This window comes from Camelus dromedarius, chromosome 4 (genome assembly GCF_036321535.1).
Source record: "Camelus dromedarius isolate mCamDro1 chromosome 4, mCamDro1.pat, whole genome shotgun sequence".
In the NCBI taxonomy this organism is placed as follows: Eukaryota; Metazoa; Chordata; class Mammalia; order Artiodactyla; family Camelidae; genus Camelus; species Camelus dromedarius.
This window is the reverse complement of record NC_087439.1, coordinates 17,888,814-17,916,813: the sequence shown is the minus strand read 5'-3', so window position 1 is coordinate 17,916,813 and position 28,000 is coordinate 17,888,814. Positions and strand designations below refer to the sequence as shown.

The 28,000-nt window shown below is 39.4% G+C and overlaps 2 protein-coding genes across 7 annotated transcripts in view; one reads left to right on the top strand and one right to left on the bottom strand.

Moving 5' to 3' along the window:
* The window catches only part of MAP3K19 (mitogen-activated protein kinase kinase kinase 19), a 42,596-nt gene extending 25,248 nt beyond the window's left edge, over positions 1-17,348 (top strand). The window contains exons 9-13 of the mRNA XM_010984051.3: positions 3,841-3,884; positions 5,295-7,730; positions 11,606-11,755; positions 12,863-13,560; positions 17,282-17,348. Coding sequence (XP_010982353.3) covers positions 3,841-3,884; positions 5,295-7,730; positions 11,606-11,755; positions 12,863-13,560; positions 17,282-17,348 — 3,395 coding nt within the window. The remainder of the gene's footprint in view (positions 1-3,840; positions 3,885-5,294; positions 7,731-11,605; positions 11,756-12,862; positions 13,561-17,281) is intronic.
* Positions 17,252-28,000, bottom strand: part of CCNT2 (cyclin T2) — a 44,692-nt gene continuing 33,943 nt past the window's right edge. For 5 of the 6 annotated variants that reach the window (XM_010984091.3, XM_064484719.1, XM_064484720.1 and 2 more), the window contains one exon: positions 17,252-27,526. In XM_010984091.3, the coding sequence (XP_010982393.2) occupies positions 26,099-27,526 (1,428 nt within the window). In that variant the 3' untranslated portion in view covers positions 17,252-26,098. The remainder of the gene's footprint in view (positions 27,527-28,000) is intronic. The other variant, XM_031451295.2, reaches the window with a different exon arrangement.

Genomic DNA, 28,000 nt, shown 5'->3' with positions numbered 1-28,000 from the left:
GGACAACCTGTCTCTGAAGCCAATGTGCTTAAGCACCTGCCATGTGTGTCTTAAACCCACATCTCCCACTATGTGTCCCACGTTAGTTAGGAGGGAAAGAAAGGATAAACAAATGCAGTCTTGTAGTGGAGGTAAGTTTAGAGAAAAGGAGGGGTGGCTGGTACAGGTACAGACTGGAGGAAGGATGGATGGAGAGACTGAATTGGACATCATGGAAATATCCTCTTGTGGTCAAATCATGGAGAATCTGGAAGATGTAACTAAAGTAGCACATCCAGGCAAGAACAACCTGGGTTAGGTCAGTATTCTGTGATGAGAGCTACTCTACAGGTGTTTCAATCTTACCTGAAAAAGTCAATTGGGTTTACCAGGCAGGTATTTGTTCCCTTTTTTAAAAAAAAAAATTGTTTAAATGCAATTTTAAAGTTGAGACAATCAACATATATTAATTAAGAAAAATTCAGAAAAGACATATGAGGAAGAGAAAAAGTAAGAAATACGAAGTACAAATACTATTGCAAGACGGTTTCTTTCAGAATGTAATTCCACATATCTAAATAACATATTTATAACTATATTCCTTGATTGTTTCACTTAGACATTATCTATTAGGATGTGACAGTTTTACATTCTCTCTGCACACACAGACAATCTTTGAAATCTTTCTGCTTTAAAAAAACATCGATATTCACTGCCTCCCTTATTATGACTAGGTAAAATATCATTCACAGCTGAGCCCCAGCGTGCGCTGGGATCACATTGCTTTTCTTTTGCAACATTATATTTATCCTGGCTTTAATACCTGCCTCATTTCACCATTTGCTTACTTTCTCTATATCTGTCACTAATTCATCCCCATCCTGTCTGATGAACCTGTGAGATGCACCTCAAGACAGGCAACTGCACACCAGGTAATCCATTGGTTTGTCTTGTTTTGGGGACCTTGCTCCTGGAACGCTCTGCCTTCCTGTTTCATTCTGTGTGACTTGGTCTTTGGACCTCCTGACCCACTGCCTCTCTGGGAGTTCCTCACTGTTATCCTGAAAATGCCCTTGACTCCCCTGCTGTGTTGGACCCCTGTGTACTGGGTACCTGGTTTCCTCTCCCTTGGTTTATGCCCTCAGTTTAGGAGGGTACGTTATCCAGTAGCTTTCTGAAAAAGGTTCATGGAGTATATTAATGGTAGTTTTTCAGTGTCTCTATTTCCTCTGATCTCTTTTCTTTGTGTTTATTTTGTTCTCGGTATTTTCACATTGAGGCAATTCCTGTATATCAGTTGATCCTCGGTGATCCATTTGCATTTAAGAAAGGCAGACTAAAAAGCACGAAGGGAGCTTGGGGAATGGGCAGAGACCTGGACAGTTGGGTGAGGGATTCATTTTCCAAGTGTCAGTGTGCATAGATTTCTCTTGACTAGTTTTCCTGAGAGGAGGAGAATCCAAGCTCTTGCCTGTAGGTTATAAGCCTGGAGTGTCACATGTCAGTGTGATGGCTTTCATTTATCCTCATATTTCCACTCCAGCATCCTGTATCTGCTCTCAGCCACACCTAGCTCCTCAGCGTCTTTGTTTCAAGCTCTCCAGAGAATTAACTTCCAGCCAGAAATGGAGAAGAGCAACTCCTGACTAGTAGGGTAGGACAGGGCATCTGGAACCTACTCCTTATACAGACTCTGAAGCAGCCCCTGGTTTCAGCCTCACCTGCATCCCCACCTTCAGAGGTACCTGGTGTCTTCAATTCCTGCTCCTTTCTGGGGTTCTGATTTCTTGCTGAGTTCTCCCTCCTGCAGACAGTGAGCAGAACACAGAAAGCTGGCAACTAAATCAGGTGTTACTCATCCCTATGGTTTTCACCCTTCAAAATTCTGTTGGCTTTGCTCATATGCCATTTTATCTCCTGGGTTCTTGTTGTTCTTCTTTACCTTTCTAAATATTCCTTTACCATCACTTTGGTGAGGTCTGTGGAAAGAGTGGAGAAAAGCGTGTACATTCAATCTTTTAACTAGAATTCTATATACATTTTAAAAGACTTTCAATATATACCGGCAAATTACCTGCTGGAAAGATCTTACTTGTACATTCTCACCAGAAATATTTAAGAGTGCCTTCCTATCTCATGTCATTCCTTACCAACACTGGATAATATCCATCTAAATATTTATAATACTATCTGGAAGTTTTTTTTTCACTCAGAGAGTTATACATATACACCCAACTATAAATTATATTCAGTTGTATTTCTGGTATTAACTTGTAATATCTTTTCAGCAGGAAGTCTCTACTTCTAGAGTACAACCTCTGTGAGGGCAAGAATTTTGCCTTTGTTGTTCACAATTATATTGCCATCTTCTGGGACAGTGTTGGCTACTCAGGAGGCACTCAGTAAATATTGGTTAAATAAACGTGTAAAGAATTTGGGGCAGGTGCTTTGGCCAGCTGTGGCTGAGGGAAATGCCGTGCCTTTCCTATTGGGATCCTCTTCTGAGGTGACCATTTTTCATCTGTGGTACAGGCTTCTCTACCTGTGGTACATCTTAGAGAGATCTCTCTAAGTGAAATTTCAAAATGGCAGCCTATAGCTAAAAAAAAGGCCTACAGACATATTTTGGTCAACCTTCAAAGTATTAAAAAACAGAGATGGGCAGGGGGAGCTTTAACATAAAGTCTCCAGCTCTCTGACCTCTCTTGGCAACTGGAAGGTCCAGCAGTGCTAGATTACCCGTCTGGAATGGACAACATCAAGTAGAACTGGGTAATGGATGTCTCTCTAGACGGGGTACATGATTTCAGTTCACCACTTTCCCTACCTTCCCCACTTCATCCATTTATGTCACCTGCTTTGATCCTGGACATGTTGGAGCTTTTAGCTTCAGCTTTAAGCCGAGGTGGTGAGTGGGGCTTTAGGGACCATTCTGATGTTTTGGTAAGAAGAGAACACCTTCTACCTAGGAAATCCCATCTAGTCCTTCCCCCTGCTCCTCCAGAATTTATGAGCTCTCTCATGTTTGAGTCCAAACAACAGTTGGGAGACATAAATATTTTCGCATTTCTGCAAGTCTGGGCTCTCTGAGCAAAAAGCACTAGGAGACTTAGGTTAAAAGATGACCGAATGGCAAAGATGCCTTGGAAGTTAGTAGATTGTTCCAAAACGATTGAGGTTTATTTTGGCAGGAGCTATTGGGTTACTTTTTAAGGTAAGAACAAAACAAAACAAAACAAATCAAAACAAAAACAAACAAACAAACAAAACCCAGAAACACATTTCCCCTTTCTCCTGGAGACATTTGCTTACATTTCATAGCAAAGGTCTCTCTTGGAAGGGAAAGATGGGTTAAACTGCCAACACTCTATATAAGCTCTGAGATTCATAATTTCACGATCTCCTCCTGTGGTGCAACCTCACTGCCTGTGCAGGGGAACATCTGGTTCTCCTTGCGTCAACCTGTGGGCAGTTGGGATGCAGGGAACTGGTGCTAGGATGCCCGGTGAGTGATAAGTGCTCTGTTTTCTGTTTCAGTGGTCTTGTGTTTCCAGAAGGAATATAAATATAAGTAAATATGTACATATATGCAAATTTTATATTTATGAAACACATGCATATGTAAAATACAACATTCTATATAGAACAACAACCCCCTTCAGTGGCAGTAGTCACTTTTTCTGTTTAGTTCTTCCATATCCACCTCCATGTGGATTACACCTGGAAAAACTCTTCATTTTGACCACTTTTCCTCAAATCTCAGCACCCAGATCACTCCATCCCTAGGCTCTGGCTTATTAAGGCAGACTGTGGTCACTCTACTACTAACAATAGCTAATTATTACTATTTTTCTGTTACAGAGTTTTCTACCTCTGATATGAAGTATAGTAGGCGAAGAATTGAGGTAAGGTTAGTTTGAGCATTTTGACTTAAGAATTAAAACCAAAGAATCTTTTTAGAGACAAATTCTATCAAAGAACTCAGAGCCAAAAGCCTTGGCAATGATATCTCAGAAGAACAACAACTCACATATAGTTTATAGAGCAGCAAATAATTTCTAGGAAAGTTGTAACTTGACGTGTATTTTTTTTCTGGGATGTTTCCTGTTCTCCATATAATGAAGTGAGTAGCTCTCACACATATTTAATTTGTCTTCTTTTAACATATTGAGCAATTAGGTAATTCTTTTTCCACTGGTAGAAAGATTTTCCTAGTTGTCTAATTTGTAAGTAGAGCATTTGGAAAGATCCTTGCCATTCTCTCAACTGTCTGACTCTTCTGTATCCTATAAGCCTGAGAAAATGTATAGGTATTGCTTAGTGTTGGAAAAGGAGTTTATTGGCCTAAAAAAACAAACAAACAAACTTCTACTACGGAGGTGTTTAAGCACTGGGAGAATCTGTATTTTTTCAGAGAGAGAAGAAAGGCATGTAGGCAAAAAAACTAGCAGGTAGCATGTGTCCCACCTATTTCTAATGCCTGTTTCTAGTGTCAGCTTCCTTTTCTTTTCCTTTCTTCCTACATATAGGTGGCAATAGAATGAAAATTAGACATATAGCTCTCAATGACCACTCGTGATCTATGCCTATAAATATTCTGACATAATTAGGTATCAAATCTGTATACACAGGGAAAGACCACATGAAAAGTATAAAGTTAAAGAGTTTATAGCTTAACTGACCAAAAAGCTGAATATTATATACTGAGTTACACTGACCTCTAGAGGTTGATAATAATAAAAACTCGCTTACTTTGAAAATAGCTGGAAGGTTGAGGAGAATTAAAAACCATGTAGGGTGTTAACTTTCTCCAGTATGGTGTGGTGCATTTCTAAGCCACCCTCATGAAAACAATTCAGCCAAACCAGAAGGAGTAGTTGTGTTCCAGATACAAATTCTGAGTTAGTCTGTAACCTACTGATCACCATTAGAGTAAATGTAATAGCAATTTTAAGCTGTTCTAAGTGGGGATTTAAAAAATCGTAGATCAATTCCATGCAAAGTAAACAGAAAAGAGAATAGAAATAAAATGTCTCATCTTAAATTTTTAATGTTAACATTAGAGGGCCTTTATTTTAAATATATATCCATGAATTTTTGTTAATATTGGTTTTTAAAACTATTGTCTTACTTTGGTCCTAGGAAAACACTAGGAATGAGATTTTAGTTTTTTAAATTGTGATCTCCAGGATAACTTTGTACTTTAAATGCCTTCCTAAAGAGATCTTAAAATCTCTTCAGATTGCTTTAAACCAGTTAACATGATATGCATATGTCTTTTTGCATTCATTCACTTTTTCTCTCTTCCCTTTTAGTTCCCTCTGCCACCACTGTCACTCTTGCCCATGAGATCTGGTCTGTTTACACTCCCCCCAAATCACAAGGATCAAAAAGAGACAGAAATAAATATTCCAAGCCTCATATCCTTCATACCTAAGCTCTCAGAACCTGTTAGTCGACCTGATGAATTTAGACCATCAAACAAGCAGAGGGAAGCACCATTCAAGATGTTAGTGGATCAGACTCTCAGGTCCTTTGATAGCTCTTTTTGGTCTAGAAACATGTGCTCTTTTTGGAAGGCTCACCATCAGAGACAACACCCAGAGATGGAGGAGAATAGGGAGTCCAAGGAGACAGAAGGATGTGTCAACATTGAAATATCTCACTTTGAAACAGGACAGTCTTTGGTGTTCTTTGAGAATTTCAAGGAAGGCAATTTTCCTACAGATAAGGAAGTAGATATTGACTGCCGTGGTGATGAACTGAGAAAAGCAGAAGAGAACTCTCGGTATCTTTCATCAGGAAAGAAAGAGGGTTCAGTAGCCAGAAACTATGAAGAAGATTTAGAAGTTGGATATACCAAACCGATCAAGTTCCAAGAAGCCCTGCATTCAGAAATAACTCTAAGCCAGGGTGTAGAGACTAGAAATGATAAAGCTGATTCAAAAAGTACTTCAGCACCTGAAGGCAAAGCAATCGAGCCAGACCATATATCAGAAGAGAATAGTGTTCTTAAAGGTTTGTCCAGTGTAGTCCCTGATGGCCCTATGGAAAAGTTCCCAGAAGATCAGAGCAGCATGGATACAAACATAAAAATATCAACAGCAGAGCCAATCAAAACAGAAATGAATGGGATGGTGCCTCTTATTCACATCACTTTCCCTGGAGATGGAATTCCCAAGGAGCCAGCAATAACCAAACCAAGCCTCCAAAAAAGAAAGGGAATCCTTCATAACAACAGAAGCTTCAACATACTCCCACACCAAGAAAATGACAGGCGTAAGGCGAAAACCCATAGAAGTAAGTTGGATTCAAAGACCAAGACCAGTAACAGGACACCTCAGAATTTCATGATTTCCATCGAAGGGCCCATGAAGCCTTCCATGCATAAAACCAGCATAAAAACTCAAGTTTTTCCTGCATTGGGGCTGGTGGACCCCAGACCTAAGTTTCAAAAGAGAATGACGCAGATAGAAAAGAAGCAGTCTACTTACTGGGCTCTGAAACCTAAAAAGCAGTCATTCCCTTGCATCTGTAAAAATCCAGGAATAAAAAAGACTTCTGTTCCTCTCTCTGCTCAACCAACAGAGCCAAGGCTAAATTACTTAGATCTGAAGTACAGTGACATGTTCAAAGAAATCAGTTCAACTGAAAATGGGCCTGGAATCTATGAAATGTTTGGGACTCCTGTTTATTGTCACATACGAGAAGCTGAACAGCATGAAAACAAATATTACCGGGAGATACACTCAGCTCCATCGGGCAGATGTATCACTAATAAATGTCGGTCTGCACAGAGTGAGAGGAGCAGCAGCAGCCGAATAAGACTTTCTCAGAAAAGACCACATATTAAACCCACAAAGTCTTTGCTTGGCATTAAACAAAAGCACAGAAGTTTAATTTCTAAAGAAAAGGGTTGCAAGGCTGTAGGTAGCCACCTACAAGACACTGAAAATGGTGATGGTATTTCAGAACCAGAGTGGCAGATAAAGCCTTCAGGAAATGACTTTCTATCCTCCAAAGATGAAGTTCAGCCCATGAACCTGGTTCAGACCCATGAGCAGACCACTGAACAGAACGAATTCCTTCCTGTCTCAGACCTGTCCATTATTGAAGAATTCTCTGTGGAAGAGTTTGCTGATGAAGGAGACATTTCCAACAATCACGTTCTTGCCACAAGAGTCAGAGATCTGCGTGATCTTGAAGAGCTCCGTCACCAGACCCCGCTTGTCCTTTCAGAAAACAGCTGGGTGGTGCCCAGTGAGAAGAGATCCAACCATATGCTGCAAGAAAAGCACAACCCAGCATCTCTTGGTAAAATAAATGCCAACCAAATTTTAACTAATGACGTAGAGTTTGAAAGTGTTTCAGATAAGTCTAAAATACTTGTGAGTTTCTCTTTCCAAGAGAAACAAGAAAGTGCAACTTCCCAAGTATATCAACATTGGGCACATTCTTTGGATCATGGTCATTTAGCTAATAAGTCAATTATATATCAGACATTTGGAAAAACATTAAATGATGCAGATTCAGTTTCCCAAGAGATTCTAGACTCTGTAAAGAATGAAGAATTGACAGATGAACTATTAGGTTGTTTAGCTGCAGAACTGTTGGCTCTTGATGAGAAAGATAACAACTCTTGCCAAATAATGGCAGATGAAACAGATCCCGAAAACCTAAATCTTGTCCTCAGTAAGAGAGGAAATACTATGCAAGAATTAGGCGGAGAGACAACAAACATCAAAATACAGGTTGGTATAATTAGAATCAGAGATTCATTGGAGTGGGAAGTGCCACCTTACTTCTAGAATTTAGCTAGCCTGACGCCACAATGGAATCACTTTAAGTACATTAATATAGCAAAACTACTTGTTTAAACAGGTAGATAATTATGGGTAAAACATGGCTCTAGGTGGTGTGTGAGATAGAAGGTAGCACAGCCCCCTGGAGCTCACAATCTAGTTACAAAAAACTAAAGACATGAAATGATCATTTCTCAAAGATTCGCTGCCCTTGAGCATTTGTTTCCCAAATTGTTCACTATGTTAACACAAAAACGTCATTGATGCCTACTGTGTTTCTGGTATTGGGATAGGAACTAGAGACATGGTGGGGTACAAGACTTAGCCATTGCTCTCAAGGAAGCAGAAGCAACAATCCTGAATAAATTTTTTTTAGAAGTTTGTTTGGCACTGGAGTGGAGGTGGGGGAGAATATCAACAGGTATTTGGGTTTTGTTTGTTGAGTTCTCACTGTAGTATATTAGCCTCCTGTTCTACTCAGATTCTAAAGACGGAAACTGCAGGTTTAGCTGAAACATTATTGAACATTAACTCAGGTAATACCATACTGTATCAGGATCAGAAATAATTCTTTTAAATAGCTGATCAGAAGAATACACAAGGTAAACAATTATACCATAGCTAGGTTTATTGAGAACTTAACACACGAGTGAGACGCATCATATTGTCTCCTTTATATGATTCATAACAGCTCTATGAGATAAGTACTACAGGTAATAACAAGTCCCCATTTTGCAGATGAGGACACTGAGGTGTAGAAAGTGACACAGTGAGCAGTGGGGACAGGCATTCTGATTCCAGCCCCACACTCTTAGTCACTGCACAGTGGGAATATTCCTTGTCCTAAAAGGCCAGCCCTACCCTCACGGTGAGCTTGGTCTCTGCTGGGAGGTGGATGGTGATTCAGAGAGGCTTCCTGGCTTGGGTGGGAGATGGGGGTATATGTGTGCTTGCCGATGTATCTGGGATGGGTCTACCACTCTGCCATTTCAAATTCAAGAAAAGCTAACAAGCTAGTAAATATAATCAGCTCATAACCCTACCCTGCAATTGCAGATTCAAAAACTGACCTTTGTGATTTTTTCATTTCCAAGCAGTCCTTAAATTTCAGTTTTGATGGAAACATGAGAGGCTGGGGTGGAGGAGCCCAAAGGGCCCTTTGGTGGCACATGTGCTCATTCATGAGGCAGGTGATCCTGTAGGATGTCTTATTCGTAAAGGACCTTCACCATGCCGCTACATCACCATCGTCGTATTTTCCTGGTGTGGGGGGAGGGTTCCTTGGTTTACTTATTTTTTAAAATTTAAAAAGTATTTATTAATTTTTTAATGGAGGTACTGGGGATTGAACTCAGGACCTTGTGCATTCTTAGCATGTGCTCTACCACTGAGCTATACCTCCCGCATCATCATTTATTTTTAAGAACTCATAGAGGAAATAGTTAATCTTTTTTTTAAAACATTTTTTACTGATTTATAATCACTTTACAATGTTGTGTCAAATTCCAGTGTAGAGCACAGTTTTTCAGTTATACATGAACATATATATATTCATTGTCACATTTTTCCTCTGTGAGCTACCATAAGATCTTGTTTATATTTCCCTGTGCTATACCGTATAATCTTGTTTATCTATTCTACATTTTGAAATCCCAGTCTATCCCTTCCCACCCCCCGCCCCCTTGGCAACCACAAGTTTGTATTCTATGTCAGTCTGTTTCTGTTTTGTATTTATACTTTTTTTTTTTTTTTAGATTCCACATATGAGCGATCTCATATGGTATTTTTCTTTCTCTTTCTGGGTTACTTCACTTAGAATGACATTCTCCAGGAGCATCCATGTTGCTGCAAATGGCGTTATGTTGCTGGTTTTTATGGCTGAATAGTATTCCATTGTATAAATATACCACATCTTCTTTATCCAGTCATCCGTTGATGGACATTTAGGCTTGTATCCATGTTTTGGCTATTGTAAATAGTACTGCTATGAACATTGGGGTGCAGGTGTCATTTTGAAGTAGGGTTCCTTCTGGATATATGCTCAGGAGTGGGATTCCTGGGTCATATGGTAAGTCTATTCCTAGTCTTTTGAGGAATCTCCATACTGTTTTCCACAGTGGCTGCACCAAACTACGTTCCCACCAGCAGTGCAGGAGGGTTCCCTTTTCTCCACAGCCTCTCCAGCATTTGTTATTTGTGGGTTTTTGAATGATGGCGATTCTGACTGGTGTGAGGTGATACCTCATTGTAGTTTTGATTTGCATTTCTCTGGTAATTAGTGATATTGAGCATTTTTTCATGTGCCTATTGATCATCTGTATTTCTTCCTTGGAGAATTGCTCATTTAGGTCTTCTACCCATTTCTGGATTGGGTTGTTTGTTTTTTTCTTATTAAGTCATATGAGCTGCTTATATATTCTGGAGATCAAGCCTTTGTTGGTTTCATTTGCAAAAATTTTCTCCCATTCCGTAGGTTGTCTTTTTGTTTTACTTATGGTTTCCTTTGCTGTGCAGAAGATTGTAAGTTTCATAGGTCCCATTTGTTTATTATTGCTTTTATTTCTATTGCTTGGGTAGACTGTCCTAGGAGAACATTTTTGAGATTTATGTCAGATAATGTTTTGCCTATATTTTCCTCTAGGAGGTTTATTGTATCTTCTCTTATGTTTAAGTCTTTGATCCATTTTGAGTTTATTTTTGTATATGGTGTAAAGGAGTGTTCTAGTTTCATTGCTTTACATGCTGCTGTCCAGTTTTCCCAACACCATTTGCTGAAGAGACTGTCTTTATTCCATTGTATATTCTTGCCTCCTTTGTCGAAGATGAATTGACCAAAAGTTTGTGGGTTCATTTCTGGGCTCTCTATTCTGTTCCATTGATCTATATGTCTGTTTTTGTACCAATACCATGCTGTCTTGATTACTGTAGCTCTATAGTACTGTCTGAAGTCTGAGAGAGGGAAATAGTTAATCTTAAAAAAAAAAAAGAACTCATAGAGATCAAAACATAGTATTTTTGGTCCTGATCAACCAGATGGAAAACATGGTCTAAGCTCTACAAAGAGATACTCGTTTTCCAGCTTTCAGGGCAGGACCTCTCAAAGTTTACTGTGGAAGCACATCTCCTGGGGATCATGTTGAAATGTAGACATCGATTCGGTATGTCTGGGGCCTGAGATTCTGCAGGTCCAACAAGCTCCCATGTGATGCTGATACAGCTGGTCTGCACCTTCTCCTTAGAGAAGCAAGGGCCTAGTGGACCAGGGATCTTCAATCTATCGCGGCTGGTCCTGACCACCAGACTTGCTTGTTAGGGCTGTGCACACATGCATGCGGGGGGGTGTGTGTGCGCACGCGTGCAGGTGTGTGTAAGAGAGAGCACCTGTGTGTATGTATATTTGTGTGTACATGTATGGAAGTGTACGCATATATGCTTACATATATACGTGTGTGTGTGATTGTACGTGTGTGTTGTGGAAATAAATGAAGAACAGACAAAGGCTATTTATCCAGAGCTCACTCTAGCAAAGGAGTCAGCTACCATCACTTGCCTTTGGCAGAGACTCAAAAGCAGGCAGAGGAATAGAGAAGCTTTTTAGTGGAAAAAGTATTCAGTTATAACTTGATTGGAGGCTGCTGTCCTGGGGAAGCTGTAGGTGGGCTAATGATCAGGGGTCTCCTCTGTAATTGGTTAGGGGGTGCATATTTGGCCTACTCTGCTTGATTCTAAGTTAGAAGAAAGGAAAACTCTACTCTCCACCCTTTCTCTCCATCCCACAGACTCAGAATTTGATGATGACTTTTCTTTTTGTTTTATTCTTCCAGAGATATAGTAATGGGTTTGGGATATATGACAAGGAGGAGAAATTTTTCAACTCACATGAAAAGAAGACAATTTCTGAAAATAGTTTAAAGTATGAAGAACCTATCCTGTGGACCAAGGGTGAGATCCTTGGGAAGGGAGCCTACGGCACAGTAAGTTAAATGGGAAACACGATGAAATAGAAAAAAATCTCCACTCCTCCTTGACCCCTCCCTCCTTGCTAATCTTCCTGCATGCCCTCCCCACCCACATGTACTCTTTTACTTAGAACTCTTTCAGCTGGAGTAACAGGAAACCCAACCCAAACTGGCTTGAGGAAAAGGATGCTCACTGCTTTATGTAACTGAAGGGTCTGGAGTAGGTCTGGCTCTGGGCACAGCTGCTTTCAGGGGTCAGACAGTGTCATCAGGATCTGGTCTCTCTACCTCTCCTTCTGGCTCTCGTTCCCAGGCTCCATGTGCTGGTACCGTGGCCATTGTATTTCTAGCCTCTCATTCTTCGAGGTCCAAGTCCTGTGGGAAAGAAGTCTCTTTGTTCAGCAGTTCAAGATATGTTGCTAGAAGTTGGGAGGATCGTTGCTGAGTGGCAAAACAAAAGATATTCCTCACATTTGGTGAATTGCATAAAAGATCATTTAAAGTCCTAGCACTTTAGATAGTACTTACACAGATTGGTTAAGAAAAAACTGACCCCTCGAATAAGATGTGTTACGTTTCCAGTGGGGACATTTCAGGAATCAGAGAGAAGGTGGGAAGACATGAACTCGCATGACAGGGGTGACTGCTGAATTGCCGCAGGACCTGCCTTCCTCTCTCTTCCTAGAGCTTTAGCACTGAAATAGCCATATTTTATTTATTTGGTGAGGGGCTTTTCAAGACCACCAACTCATGTACTCATCATAGATACCTGTGAGGTAAGTACTGTTTCCTCAGTTTTACTGATGAGAAAAAAAGAAGTCAAAAAGTTTATACACCTTACCCAAAGTTATACAGCTGGGGAATGGTGAAACCAGGATGCTAACCAGCCCTGGACACCTGATCCCAAGCCCTTATGAAATATGTTCACTATGCTGCTTATCCACACCCTGGCTCCACTGAAACACCCAGGTTGCTTAAGGACTTTGCATTTAAGTAGGGATGTATCAACTAAGAGAAAGACAAGGGTCTGGGAGGAGAAGGGAAAGACAAGTGCCACACGAGGTGTTTTGTGAACAAGTTTCATCATTTATATTTAATAATAAGGTATTGATTTGCTTCTAGGTATATTGTGGTCTTACTAGCCAAGGACAGCTAATAGCTGTAAAACAAGTGGCTTTGGATACCTCTGATAAATTAGCTACTGAAAAAGAATACCGGAAACTTCAGGAAGAAGTCGATTTGCTCAAAGCACTGAAACATGTCAACATCGTGGCCTATTTGGGAACATGCTTGGAGGAGAACATTGTAAGCATTTTCATGGAGTTCGTTCCTGGTGGCTCAATCTCTAGTATTATAAACCGTTTTGGGCCATTGCCTGAGATGGTGTTCTGTAAATACACGAAACAAATCCTGCAAGGTGTTGCTTATCTCCACAAGAACTGTGTGGTACATCGAGATATCAAAGGAAATAATGTTATGCTTATGCCAACTGGAATAATAAAGCTGATTGACTTTGGCTGTGCCAAGCGTTTGGCCTGGGCTGGCTTAAATGGCACCCATAGTGACATGCTTAAGTCCATGCATGGGACTCCATACTGGATGGCCCCGGAAGTCATCAATGAGTCTGGCTATGGACGGAAGTCAGACATCTGGAGCATTGGCTGCACTGTGTTTGAGATGGCCACAGGGAAGCCTCCACTGGCTTCCATGGATAGGATGGCAGCCATGTTTTACATTGGCGCACACCAAGGGCTGATGCCTCCCTTACCAGAACACTTCTCAGAAAATGCAGCAGATTTTGTGCGTGTGTGCCTAACCAGGTAAGAAACTGAAAGCAGGAGGAAGAGGATAAATCCCCAGAGATTCCAAGCAGCTGGCATTTCCCCTGCAATTTATGGCCCATTATAAGCTCTGCTCAGGTTATGAAATCAAGTAAGGAGTGATTTTGTGCTGAAAAGAACAATTAACCATATTGGACTGTGTTCCTTGTTGCATCAGGGTATGGGGGTCATGCTTCAAGCTGGAAATGCCTCAATTAAACATCAGGTTCAGACAATACTTCCTCAAATCCATGGGTGTGCAAAAAGCTGCTAAAGATCTATTTATTTACCAATGGGACTTCCAATCTTCCCACGGACTAGCCATGGTGAAATGACATCACCTGTGCTTAGGTCCCCTTCCCTAAGCTGCCTTCCCTCTCAGGGAACCAGTGTTCTCATTTCTTCCTAAAACCAGCTCTCAGGAACATATGTGAGAAGTTCATTCGTATCAAGGGAATGATGTGATCTGATTGCTAGACGACTGACAGGTTGAATGTGTTGTTCCCTTATAACTACCTGCATTTAAAGTGAGAGGAAACATTTTGAGCCAAAGGAATAAATCTCTAATTGGAGCATTTCAAGCATAAAGTGGGTAGTGTTTGGGGAAGCAGAAAAGTGCTAGAAGGTTGCCTGTTTCTTTCTTCCTGTCCTCATGCTTTCTTGTATATGGGATAAAATTCTGGGTAAAATGTTAGAACAATGAGGGACCTTAGAGGTTACCCTCCTGTGTGGTTTTCAAACTTTTCTTAGTCAGGCACTCTCTGCTTATATGAAATCTTAATTCAAAGAATAGAACATAGAAGTGGAGAGACGGCCCTGGTTAAGGTGTGCGTGTATGTGTATGTGTGCAGTGAAGGAGAGCTAAAGGGTAGGATAGGTGCGCTGGAGCCCACCCTCCTGGCCTACAGGATGATGCAGAACAGCCTAAAATCTACCCATCTAGTGACACTCAGCATTTAGTTGCATGTGCAGGATGAGGAAGGCCTGAAACCCAAACAATTTCTTGCCTTTCAAGAAAATATGCTTTTTTATTCCTAGATGAAAAATTATGGTGTGTCAGCTTTCAGCAAATACATATGGCTACCTCCAGCTCCCTGAATGAGTTCATTCTGTCTTTCTCAACGAATCTGACTCCACAGGTCTCCCTGTCTGCCGGAGTGTGTCTCTTTTAGACTCTCTGTCTCCCTCTCCTAGCATATGTTATCAGCCTGTGCTGGTTGATTTCAGGAGATCACGTAAGCCAGGGCAGCAACACATACTCCAGGGGTGCAGTTCTGGGCATCCCTAGATGCAGAGACACTGTGGGTATTCCAACATGAATTCTGCTGACAGAGCTCCAGGCACAGGGCTTCCCCTTCCTCCCCCATAAAAAACCTCACCAAAGGGATATAAAGGTGTTAGGAATATCATATAGATCAGCACTAGTTTTGTTGGAGACTGGTCTTAGCTCTTAAAACTACTGTGGTTGCTTTGTTCTGAAATGAACAATGATCTATTATTGAGCCACAGAAACTACTTGCTGTTCTCATTTTCTTTCAAGTTGTCATTACTCTCTCTCTCACACACACACATCTTTAAAGAGAAAGGGAAGAATTTTTTTTTATGGCTTTCCTTTTAAAACACTGCCTCATAAACTAAGCAATACACAACTCACACCACTAATAATCAACTAATAGGACTGTTGTGAAGGTTAAGTGAAATGGTATATATAAATTGCTTAGCAGAGCAGAGGGTAGATAATTAGGGCTCCACAGTCAATAACCCTTTGGGAAAACACTAATCCACCTTAAGAGGCAAGCATGCAATTATCTCCTGAAATTCTATGGCAAACACCCTAAGGACTCTAGACTCTTGCCTGTTGTCTATGACAACAGTCCTTGGAGGTGTGGATAGTCATAAATAAAGGAGTAAGGCACTCTTAAAGATTCAGAAATAGAGATGATCAGGTATAAACTAGGAACAAGGACTGAATAGAAAAGAAAGGAATTTGGGGAAGAAGGAAGCAGCAAGCATGGCTGGGGATACCCGTACAGGCAGGTTTCAGAAGTTCTGGCAAGTCAGGCCAAGGAGTTTTATTTTGTTGCAGTAGGCAGTGAAGAGCAGGGGACTGCAAAGGAGGAGGTCTGTGGGGAGGCAGGTCAGCTGGCAGATTCAGAAGGACCTCGAATGGAGACCATTCAGGAATCCAGAGCTTGGACTTTGATGGCGATGAAAGCAGTAAGAGTGGACTTGAAAACATTTCAGAGGAGGATGAATCGGTACTTGGTGATGAAGGAAGACAGGATCTCATGGTTTTGAGCCTGGATAATGTTAGAAATAATAGTAAGAGGAACAGAGGAGGAAGCTGAAGAAAACATCTGGAGCTATGGAATTGGAGCTCAGGGAAGCAATTAAGATTGGAGGTGTATATTTGAAAATCATAAGGCTGGTAGCTATAACCATGAAAAAATGAGGAAAATGTTTTTGAAAATGCTCATGGGAGAAGACAGCAAAATATGCGTAGAATTCAGTCTAGTACACAACTGGAAGAAAGGAAGGGAGGGGAGTTGCCCCAAGGTGAGAGAACACAGAGAACAGTTTCTCCTAAGACTAAGCAGAGATTGTTTCAGAAAGAAGTGGGTAGTGAATACTTCAAATGCTACAGAGATGACAAGGAGAATGAGCTCATTACATTTGGTAAGGAGAAGGTCATGGTTAGTTTTAAAAGGGCAATTTCTGTATCGAGGTGCAGGCCAAATGTTAAGGATTTAGGATAATGAATGTTGAAAAAAAGTCACTGGGTTTGGCCAAGTTATAGAAATTTGGCAGGAATAGAATAGGATGGCAGTAGAAATGGTAGCCATTTAAAGATTTTTGAAGAGAGAAGAGATTTATGCATGTTTTGAAGGTAGGAGAAAGAGCCTCCAGAAGGGGAGAGGTTTTTAATTTTGAAATGATTTACGGTCCCTTTCTTTTTAAAGTATTTTATTTTTATTTCCATTTTCACCTGGTCTGTTCTTGGTGGTTATTTGCTTCCAAAATTATCAAGATAGCCAATAAAAGAATGCCTTTGGAATAGGTCACTGCAGATAACTATTGACTGGTTCATTAGTTCATTGACTAATTCATTGGCAAAACCTTTTTGATTTCTTGAGAGGGTAAAAAAAAAAAACTAAGCCACAATGGTGCTAATTGAATAACTGTCTCCTTTTCATTTATGCTCATTCAAGAGTGCCCCAAATGGGGTTATTAATCACCAAAGCATATTTAAATGTCTACCTCTAAAAGGCTTTTCAATCCTGGATACAATTGCCTCTAAATTTTAAAAGTAAATTTCATGCTAATTAAAAGTGCATTAAACCGTACATCAAAAAGTGTGAATTTTACTGTGTCTAAATTATGCCCCAAACAATTGAGCAGAAAGAAGTACAATGGAAAAGTAGGGACTGGTTTTGAATCATAATGGGTACTAATTTTTGAATTTTTACTATGTGACCCTGTTTAAAAAGCTGTATTATACGTTGTTAAAATTCCCTCAGTAAGTTACGTGTTATTGTTACCCCCATTTTACTGACGAGGAAGGAGCTGGAGTCACTCACCTAAGATCACACAGCTAAAAACGCAAGTCTGTTTGACTGGCAGAGGTTGTACTTCCGTTGTTAAAGTAGGCATTCTGAGTCAAGTAGATCTCGCTGACAGGCAGCTTATTGGGTGTTGCTTCTAACATGTTTTTCCTTCTTAGGGACCAGCATGCACGACCTTCTGCTGTGCAGCTCCTGCAGCACTCCTTTTTGAAGACAAGTCACTGAACAGACATCAAAACTCTTTCCAGCTGCATTACGGATACTCCAGTACTGCTTCATGGTGGAAATGATGGTTAAGGGCCCTTGTCTCCCTACTGGAAAACTGATGTAACCCAATTTAACCAGATCGTGCAGTGTCGCTAACAGAAAGGTTTTAGTTACAGATAGCCTCCTTGCGCTTCAGGCACAATTACCCATGTACAATATGAGAAACTCTTCTTAAAACAGTAACGACAACAACAAAAAACTATTCCAGTATTTACAGTTTTGACTATTTAGGAACTATGATCTCTATTGCTTTATATGATTATTTCCTTTTATTTTTGGCCTGCCAATTTTAAAGTCATCAGTTTAAAATTATAGAAACAAGAACAAAATTGTATTTTCTTGTTTAGTGGGTAAAAAACGCTTAAATTCTTGCAAAGGCGAGTGGAGGAGGGTGGAAAGTTAAAGGGAGTAGAACAATGCTAGACTGTTTACGTAGGCAGCAGTCTAAACGTTGCAGATCACAGGAACCTCCAAGTTAACAGGAAGAGAGCTAAGGGTCTTGGCCTTTCATTATCAGGGGCTCCCCTAACTCCTTAGAAGTCTCCACCCACAAGAAGTTGGGCGATTGCAGGTGGCTCCTTACACCTCAGGCTGCTTTCCTTGTAGTTTATAGTGTGACTGGAGGTCTTCACTTATTTGCAGAGTGAATCAGGTCATAAACCGCAGCCAGCTGGTGGGGTAAAAGCTCGATCTGAGAAGGGGAGAGCAGGTCAGCATATAAACCTTTCCAGGGCACTTTGCTGACTTCCCCTGAAGGAAGGACTCCTCCTCCTGCTGAGGTCACCTCCCACTTTCACTCCCAGAATACCGGAAAACCTCACAATAATGAACATGGACAAGTTGTCAGAATTATCACTAGGCCTTACTTTAAGTTGGTGGACGAAGTATTTTTTTGATAAGGTTTCCGTTGCTGTGCCTCCACTCACCTACTAAATTTCATTGATACCTATATATGTATCTTTAAGCTAAATCTAGATTCTTTTCACTGGCTGCTATCATTTGAAGATGGGACTACAAACTAATTTTAGGTGTTTTCTAACACTGGTTGTCAGGCTTTGTCAAAACCAAGCTGCTCCTCCAGAAGCTTCTGAAATAAATGCGAAATGCAGTCCGGCTGAGGTAGATGTTACTTTGGTCACATTTAGAAGGGTCTTTGTGGGAATTCCTTCCTGCTCTCTCTCCAGCTAGGATAGTTTTCCCCTCATATTCGATGAGAACTTAAGGGATGTGTCCCCTTATTTTACTTACTTGTACATGAGCACTTTAAGTAGGGCTTAATTTTAAAATTTTAGTAGCGATTTCAGCATTCTTTAAAATCTGAATCATTATGTCTGATTCTGGAGCAATTAACTTTACATTCAAACCTCTCAAACCCGATGGGGAAAGGGCAGGGACTAAGACAGTTTACGCTATGTATACAGATCACAGTAATGGACACATGAAGTTGGTGTTAACAAACCTACCCCTCTTCTATTGATATAGAATACTGAACTTTATCTTGGAATATTTAGCAGAACCTTCAAAAGTTGTACATTTTTAATAGGCAAGTGTTGGTTCTAAAAGCTTTCTGTTGTTTTGTCTTTCACTGTTTTAAGACATGAAGATTGGAATTACGTTCCTATCAGTTGCCACGTGTTTGCTCCTTTTGTATCTTCCTTTAGGAGGTATAGGTCCTGAAAGAAGACTGAGTGTAGAACGGTGGGGGCTGGGAGGGATAGCATTCACTCAACTAATAAAGGTACATCATTTAATTCAATTCTGGCTGTTATTTGGGTTGGTAGTAGTTTCACTTAATGAACAATAGGGCTCAGGGCTAAGTAACTTTCTTAAGGTCACTCCAACTGGTAGTGGGGAGTTAGGATTGCCATCCAGATGTCTGATTTCAGTGCCCTTTCCCTGCTGCCTCTCAGATTTGTAGTTAATAAATGTAATTGGTTACAACATTAAGGTTTACTCAGAGCAAACAAAACTCCAATGATGCTGATAAATTCACTGGTCCAGTTAGTGATTTTGATTACTTTAATGGTGTCAAAATCTTTTCATTTTTCACTTAGTAGCAACATTGCCTTCCCTTCTATGACTACCTCCCTTCTCACCATGAACACTGCCCCAGTTTTCAATCACATTCAGAAGTGCACTTCAATACATACTGAAAGGGCCTCACAGTCAACCAAAGGAAATTTAACTTCCCAAGTAAAATCCTACAAGTTCCAACTCAATAGCATCTCTCTAACGTTAACCTACTTTAGCCTTTACACTGTGGCCATTTCTCAGAGGCTGAATTAGGGGAGCTGCCACAGTGGGAAAGAGCGAGCGAGCGAGCGAGCTCTACAGTATAGGGCTGGGGAGTGTACAGCATTCCATTCACTTGCTCCACCCTCTCCTGCTTGACCACGACAGCAGTCCCGGCCGTGGTGGAATGAGTAGCTCCAAGATAAAAACCCACTAAATCTGCTCAATGAGCATCGAAAGCCTCCATCACCTACCAGGCCATCTTTATTCCTCAGACTTGCACTGACAAGTATTCCGTTTAGAGCAGCTATGCAATACAGCAACTTGCATTTTGAAAAAGCTTTCCAGGTGATTCAACTCTAAAGCACTAGGGGTGAGCAGTCTGTGTCTTCAATGACGATGAACGAAGTTAACAAGAGTGTTTGCGTATGGCTATGTGAAAAGCTGAAAGGGCAAGCAGTCCCGAGGAAAAGCTGCCGTACTTTTCCTGCTGCCATGCCTTTTCATCCTTGTGAAAAACCATGTCTGAAGTCGCCTCTAAAGCAATTGCTCCTACGCATTATGACCTGAAAGACTAAAGAAAACTGATCTTGGGTGTGTGCCTGGACATTTGTAAGGTCTCAATAAGCCTGTTAATTTTATGGCAATATGATGAAAAACCCTCATTTGGTGAAGCCTATATTGCTTTGGGAGGTGGTGTTAGGAGGGAACAGGCAGGTCATACTAGAGTTAAAACAAAAATGTACAATTTTTTCCACTATATTGTAACAGCAGGGAAGAAAAAGAGGGAAGAAACAATGGAGTAGGATGAATTACTAAATGGAATCACTAACTTTGGTTAAATGGAAATCGACTTGGTAATGTTCCTAAGTAAAACTCAAGTTTATTATGTGCTTTAAAAAAAAAAAAAAGCCCTTACTGGTGTTAACACAAAATGAAGACAAATCTTTTATGGTGATTTCAAAGCATTTACTTTACATTTAGGCTTAAAATGCATATTGGAGGAAGTAGCTCTTCTATCCTAGTTCTAGTTTATGAAAGCCATTGCAAGGCTTCCATTTCCTTTCAAGTGGGAGTTGCAAGAAAATTGGTGACGGAGGGAAGAAGGGGTAGGAGAGAGAAGCAATATTAAGCAGTTTATGATTAAAATTTTTCATGGATAATCCCTCTTCCAGACAATTCCAGTTACTCAGTGCTTTTTGTGGAGGTGATGCAATAATGTACACAAGAAAATCCCAAAGTATGAATCAGAATGAAGAACTTAAACTCTGGAAACAGGAGGCAAGCAATGTTCCACACACTCAAGTTTACTGTACCTGGATTGGGCTTCATCACTCTCTCCAATATCCCAAATGTATTTCTATTAGGATTCTCTTCAATGCCACCTATCCTATTTGGCCCTCCTCCATCACCCATGCCTTAAGCCCCACAACTGAACAAACAGGTACTATTACTGACATTGTATAGATTAGGAAATCCAGGCACAAAGTCACGCGATTTCCCCAAAGACAGCTACTAAGTGATGGTGTTGAGACTGAAAAATGGACAATCTGATCCCAGTGGCCATAAAAAAAATGGAGTCATCCAAATAAAAAGTAACTTTTATATTAAAGACCTTATTTCCCACATCTCCCAGGGACTGAAAGTTATTTGATTCACATTAACAAGACATGTTAAGAGCCTTGGATTTATGTTGTCAATAAACAAACTTTATTAATAATTCCTTATAATAGATACTCAGCTGAAATTCAATGTCTAATTGAATCATACCATATACACATCTTCCTGTTTTGGATTTTCTATCAGCAAACATCCTATTCAAAAGTCCTTGGGGGTTTTGAGTACATTCAGAAAACAAAATCCCAATTACTGCTGATAATAAATGAGCACATGTGAAGTTTTTAAACTAAGTGAAGCTGCTGGAAAACAGCTTAAAAAAGAATGTACTCTTTACTTAACAACAGGCAAATGAAGTTAAACCAACTACTAAACAGGTTTTAAGTGAGGCTTCTTCCCCAAACTTGGAAATAAAGGAAATTAGCCCTCAGAATTCACTTTTGAGATTAATGGATCACAGCGAACAGGTTAAGTCATGTTTCTGAGATCAAAACTACTCCTAGTCAGACAGCCTTCAAATGTGTCTTGCTTATCAAGCTACCTTAAATTAAGAGATTTCAGGCAGAAAACATACTAGCAAATTAACAGAAAAAGAGAGGTCACAGAAACAAAAGCTGGCTGTGCCCAAATTGACACTGTGGAATAAAGAAATGGATGCACAGTGCCAGAAACTTGAGAGCACTTCAGACCCACTGGCAAGATCATCTCTATAGTAAAGACAGATGGTTCAGAGGCAAACTTCTCTTGTAACACAAATTACTGATTATTTGGCTTACATATGTGCCAATTTATAGCAATCACATTTCAGATTATTAATATAGCTGTGAATTCTCAAATTAACACATTGGTACCATATCTTGGCACCCTAGGAGGGCAGGGACAGAATGAGCTGCTTTTCCAATGCTAAAATCCCTATGTCAGTCTATATAACCAAATGGGCACACAAGATTAGCATGTGCCACCAAGTCTTCCCCATGTGTGCGATTTGTTTATCTTTCATCTGGATAAATGTAGTTAGTGAATCCTACTGCCTCCCAAGAAAGCTGAGACTGTTGAATCAAGAATTCTTTATAACAAAAGCTCTCAAATTTTCCTCAGCAAAGACATCTTAAAAATCACCTAGCTATTTAAGCACAGCAGGTGAGAAACAACTGTTTTTTTGTTCAGATAAAATATGGGAATGGTGAGATATCTTGACAGTAGAAGTGTCTTTCTTTAGAGATATAACCATGTTTTTAAAAAATCTTTACTTATCTCCATAGTATATGCAAAACCCTAACATATCTAATAACCAAGGGTACTCAGAGTACATAACAGTGATGCATATGTAAGCAGTAGTTTGTTTCTAAGACTGGTTAAGGAATAAAAACCAGTAATTTAAATTCTCAAATATAACCAAAAAATGTGCTTAAAAATGCTTTTAAGGCAAGACATTTGGTAACTAACAAAAACACTTTAAATTTGGTTATCTGAAGTAGCCCTCAGCTAGCCATTTCTTTAGTTCAAAGACGAGAGATAGGTCAGAAAAGCAAGGTATCCTACATACTCATAATCCGTTGGTACAAAGTAATGTAAGCACCCCTCATGACGTTCTGCATGAAACCACGTATCATGGCAGAAATTTTCTTGTACTCTTTAAGAACTCTAGCCAGAATGAAGCTGCATACACAGAGGAAGGTCAAGATGCCCATGTAATGGTTTTCAAAGACAAACTGAGGGGTGACTACAAGATGTTTCAGTATTTAATTATCTGCAAAAACAAACAAAAAAATGAACCTTAGGTAAAACAAGAAACAGGAACTAGGACACTTTGCACGGTCTTACCACGCAAGGATACCACCACCAGTTTTTTTGGTAAAGCAGGCCTCTGAGAATGTTTCTGTGAAAAAAAAAAAAAACACTCCTTTGCTTTGGTTCTGAAAGTACTGTATTTTAAAATAGCTAAGGCAAATATTTAGGGGCACAGCTCAATATCAGAAAATTACTTGAAAGAGGTAGAAGTACAGTCTTTCTATGTAATGTGCTTCTGTGTAAAGGTAACACATCTATGATCTAGGGAAAACACAACTAAAAAATGAATCACTCTTTTATAGGATGTTTAAAGATAATGTTTTTTAATAGTTCAAATATTTTTAAAAATCTCATCAAAAATGTATCACCTTAACAGTACTTGCACATGTGGAATTTCACACCTAAATTTGATACTATTTTGGTTTATTTATGGCTACTTACAAGAAGACTCAGTAATAATGTCCATTCATTGGAGTCTTTTTCTTTGGTTGAGCCTATCAGGACCAGGCTGATGAACTACTTTATGCAAATGAGATGGTTAAAGTAAATTCATTGCAATGAACTATAAGGGTTCTCATTTAATGGAAATGAAACTTAAAAGGATTTCCATATTTATCCCCATTGTGGTTTTAGAAGCTAATAACCTGTTCAGAGGTTAAAGAGTTTGAATAGCTCACACAATCCTGTAAAAATTATAACTGGCTGCCCTTTAATAAATAAAGTCATTGTAAAGAATTACATTTACAGAGTGAAAAGTGAATACACAGCATTTCAAATTCAATTTTGGAAGTACTAATAAGTACTGACCCATAACAATATACACTAGCTACCTTTTTAACTGTCCATCATTAGCACCAATAAAGATTCAACAAAATTACCTTTATTCTCACATCTCAAAACAATTCTGCAAATTCTTAGTGAAGTTTAGGTATAGTCACAGACCTTAAATATTCACATTGTTTTCTATGTCATACTGAAAATAAGTTCACTACTTTTCTGGATATTCTTTACAAAATCTTATTAAAATTCCTGGTATCATCACCCCCAATCATACAGTAGCACGACAACTTTATGTCGTTTCACATGATAGCTCCTTAGAGGTTTCACATCTAAATCACCAAGAACAAAACCCTTCCCTCCCTCATCTTGCACTCATCTTAATTCTATACTAGTCCTTGGATTATGTACCACTGTAAAAGTATAACTGTATCAAAATTACCATGTTTATGGATACAATAATATGCCATACAGAGCAATAAAGTTACATGAAATGACAAAGATTACTAAAGTTATGCAAGACAAGAACAAAGTTAGGACATGCTAGCTAGGCAAAGTCCCTAGAAAGAGGCTCCTAGTATCCTAAATTCAAATAACATTGACAAAATAATGAACAATTATCTTAAAAAAATTATAAAGCTACTGGCAAATCAGGTAATTGCTAAATAAAAGTAGAGCACAAGGTTAAACTCTAGTATTTACAACTGCAACATACTTGAGTAAAATTACAATTGTGCACATATCAGTGGCTTTGTAACAAAAATAATTCATATACATAGAGGAAAAATTAAGACAGTTTTCAGTTCAAAAGAAGCTGAATCCAACCCATCTCAAAGATTTACCACAGAATTGAAGATTAGCTGATAAACCAGAGCCATATTACTGGCATTTAAGACAAATTTTAAACAAGTTTAAGTCTGTTGTTTGTTCAGAAGTCAGAAGACTGTGCAAACTTGACCTCAACAGGAATATACTGAGATGTGCAAACAAATGTAAAACCTCCACTAGCTGTTTACCTGGAGGCTGACTTTTTTTTTTTTTCCTCAGAGCTTCCTGATAACAACTATAAGCTATAAATACAGGTACAGTGCACAGTCAGTCATCTTTTTGTTTTATTTATTATTAGAATATAAAAGAACTGAGATAGCAATAGGTTTAATTTCATTTTTATAAGGAAGACTGTGTTTACCTGAAAAAGAAATATGGCATCACACACAAACACACTTCAGGGGAGGAGTATGTTTAAGAACGTGGTGTTATTCTGAATGCTAAAGGAAAAGCGATTCCTGTTTACTGTTGAAATATGTAGTGTTAAAGTTTTTTATTTAAGAAAAAAACTTACTAATTCTTCACTAATGTAAGTTTTTGTGAATTTAGTTTTCAAATCACAGTCATCTACATAACCATTATTAACAGCTCCGTGTTTATAGTACTGCAACAAGCCAACAAACATTTAAATGCACTTCACATCTAGAGTATGTAAACTTTATTTTTTCCTCTTCAAGCCTTCAGAAAATTAGGGGCTATTTCAGCAGCCAATCTGGTCAGAACCTCTGAAGGCAGAATCAGTGCCTCACAGTGTAAATGACCATCTGTGGCACTGCATACCCATCTGGTAGTGAAGTGTCCCCCTTCAGTGGCTTCCAGTAAGGCCTAGAGTTTAAGGTTAACATGAAAAAGTGCCACCTTTATTTTAGATTAGTGATGGACTCTGACAAGATAAAATAAAGTTATTCTGTATATTGTTATACTTACAAGCAGCTCCAATCCTGAGTATTTATGGTAATATCTAAACATACAAAAATGTATGTACATTTTTCTCCACTTTCTTGTAAACAGTTGTCAGTATACTGTTTTATCCCTTTATCATTGAAACATGCAAATCATACATACAAGTATAAATACACAAAAGAAAACAATTTACACTCATTCAAAAGCCAAGCAACAAAAAATAGCTACAGTATTCAAATTATAAATAACAAATGCTTGAGGCATCTTATATTCCTAGAAGCAGCCAGCCATTCATCCTAATGTTCTTAGCTGCAATTGCAGAAATACTGAGTTTTGCACCTTCCATGCTGTTACAGTATTTATAACACTATCATATGTGGAGATAAAGACTTGTTTACTATAATCTCTTCTTTTCAGAATGAAGAATAAAGCAGCACTTACAAATATTGAAGCAGTGGCAGCAACAGCAGGTGTTAACCACTGCTAGATCAGGAGGAAGTTTTCCATTCTAACAATTTTTAAATTAAAAAAGTAAAGGAAAAATTGACCTAAACAAATGATTACATGTTCATTCCTTGGGCACTTAACAGCGAGTCCAGCATGTCGAATGTGTCTTTGTAGTCCATATGCTGGCTGTTTGTACTGTACTCGTGATTGACATCAGGACCGTTGGTCTCCACTGGCTTCTTGTCCAGTTTCACGAGGGTGCTGAGATGTCCGTAGCCCACCTGGTATGTGACAGGGGGAGGAGGGGGTAAGGGATGGTTAAAAACAGAGTTGTGAGAGGATATATACTGCTTAACAGAGGAGGAAGAACTAGATGAACTACCTGAACTTTTGGAACTTTTGCTCATTTTGGAGTGATGGTTGTGAGATGCATCATTGATATGCAGCTTCTTCCTTGAAGAGCTGGAACTAGAGGAAATGCCATCACTGCTCAGGCCAACAGGACTCCTCAGCACAGTGGGTGGTATTCCATCAGCACTGTGTTTACTGCCCCCACTGCTGCTGCCACTGTACGAGTGGGAATGCTTGTGACTGCCGGGGTGGTGGCGGTTTGAGGGATGCTCCTTGTGCTTCTCCTTATGGTCCCTGCTAACATGTGGGCTTGAGTGCTTGCTCTTCCCACTGCCTTCATCAGAAGAGCTGTGTCTTTCTGAGGAAGAAACTTTTATCTTCATTTTCAGTTCTTCTTTACTGACACTTTTATCAGTGGGGGGTATTGGAATCCGCAATTTCAGTGATCCACTCTTTTCCTTCTTATCTGCCATGTATCTTTCAGGTTTTTCAGCATTTGTAATGGGAATTTTCATTTTAATGGGAGAAGTTACAGAACTGCTGCTGGCTGCCTGGGACTGTACATGTTTGTGCTGCTGTTCTACCTGGGCAGCTATGTAATGATCCCTCACATCCAGATCAAGGGTTTCTAGCTTACGCTTTTCTCTATATTTATCTAAAGACATTTTCTGAGGAATTACTCCAGGAGTAGCAGAAATTGGCCCATGGTGTTTACTGCTGCCTGCTTTATGAGTATAATCTTGCTTAACAGAAGAATGATCAGAAATTTTGTCAGGTCTGTGATGTAATCCTGAATGCAGTGATACAGAAGGTCCCTGCTGGAAGTTGATGTTGTATTGGCTACTAGACAAAGACGTCTCCTGTTTCTGGGAATATATCTGTTCTGTCCTTGCCGACTCTTGATGTTGAGGCCATTCTTGGTGTGATGACAAACCATATGAGGTACTTGGCATTCCTGTTGCTAGCACTGACAAATTATCAGATGTATGGCTGTCTTGAACAGAAATATTTCCTGAATTTAGAGGTACTGGTGCAGGGAATGCTGATGTAGACGGTTTCTGAAAACTTGGGTTTGTAGGCACACCAGTAACACTATCTACTAAAATGGAATTCTGGACCAAAGATGAACCAAGAAGTGGCGTTTCTGATACTTGTCCATCTACTTTTGGTTTCTTAGCCGCCTGAGTAGCCTATTTAAATAAAACACAGAAGAAGCAATGACAGCAAAGGAATTTAATAGAAATTTCTTTGCTTATAAAAATTCTATATTAAATATATGGAAATAAAATCACCTGGGGGTTGACTTTATGTTGCCAGTAAATAAATATCTTGTTTAGAGACATAAAAAGGCTATTAATAGTTGAAAGCACTGGTTTTAGAATTAGACACAGGTTAAATCCTAGCCCAGAATTTGAGAATGGAATTTAACTTGTCTAGCTTTAATTTTCCTGTTTGTGAAATGAGGAGAATATTTCCATTGTAATCACTATGAGAATTAAACAAGAAATTTAGAAAGTATTTATAGAAAAGTCTATTGGACACAGTGGCTGACTACATTATGAGTATATGTAGCTTACGATAGGCTGTGATTATTTAGGAATACTGGAAAAAATACTTAACCACAAAAATTCAAACTGATAAGCTATACAGTTGTTAGATAAGTG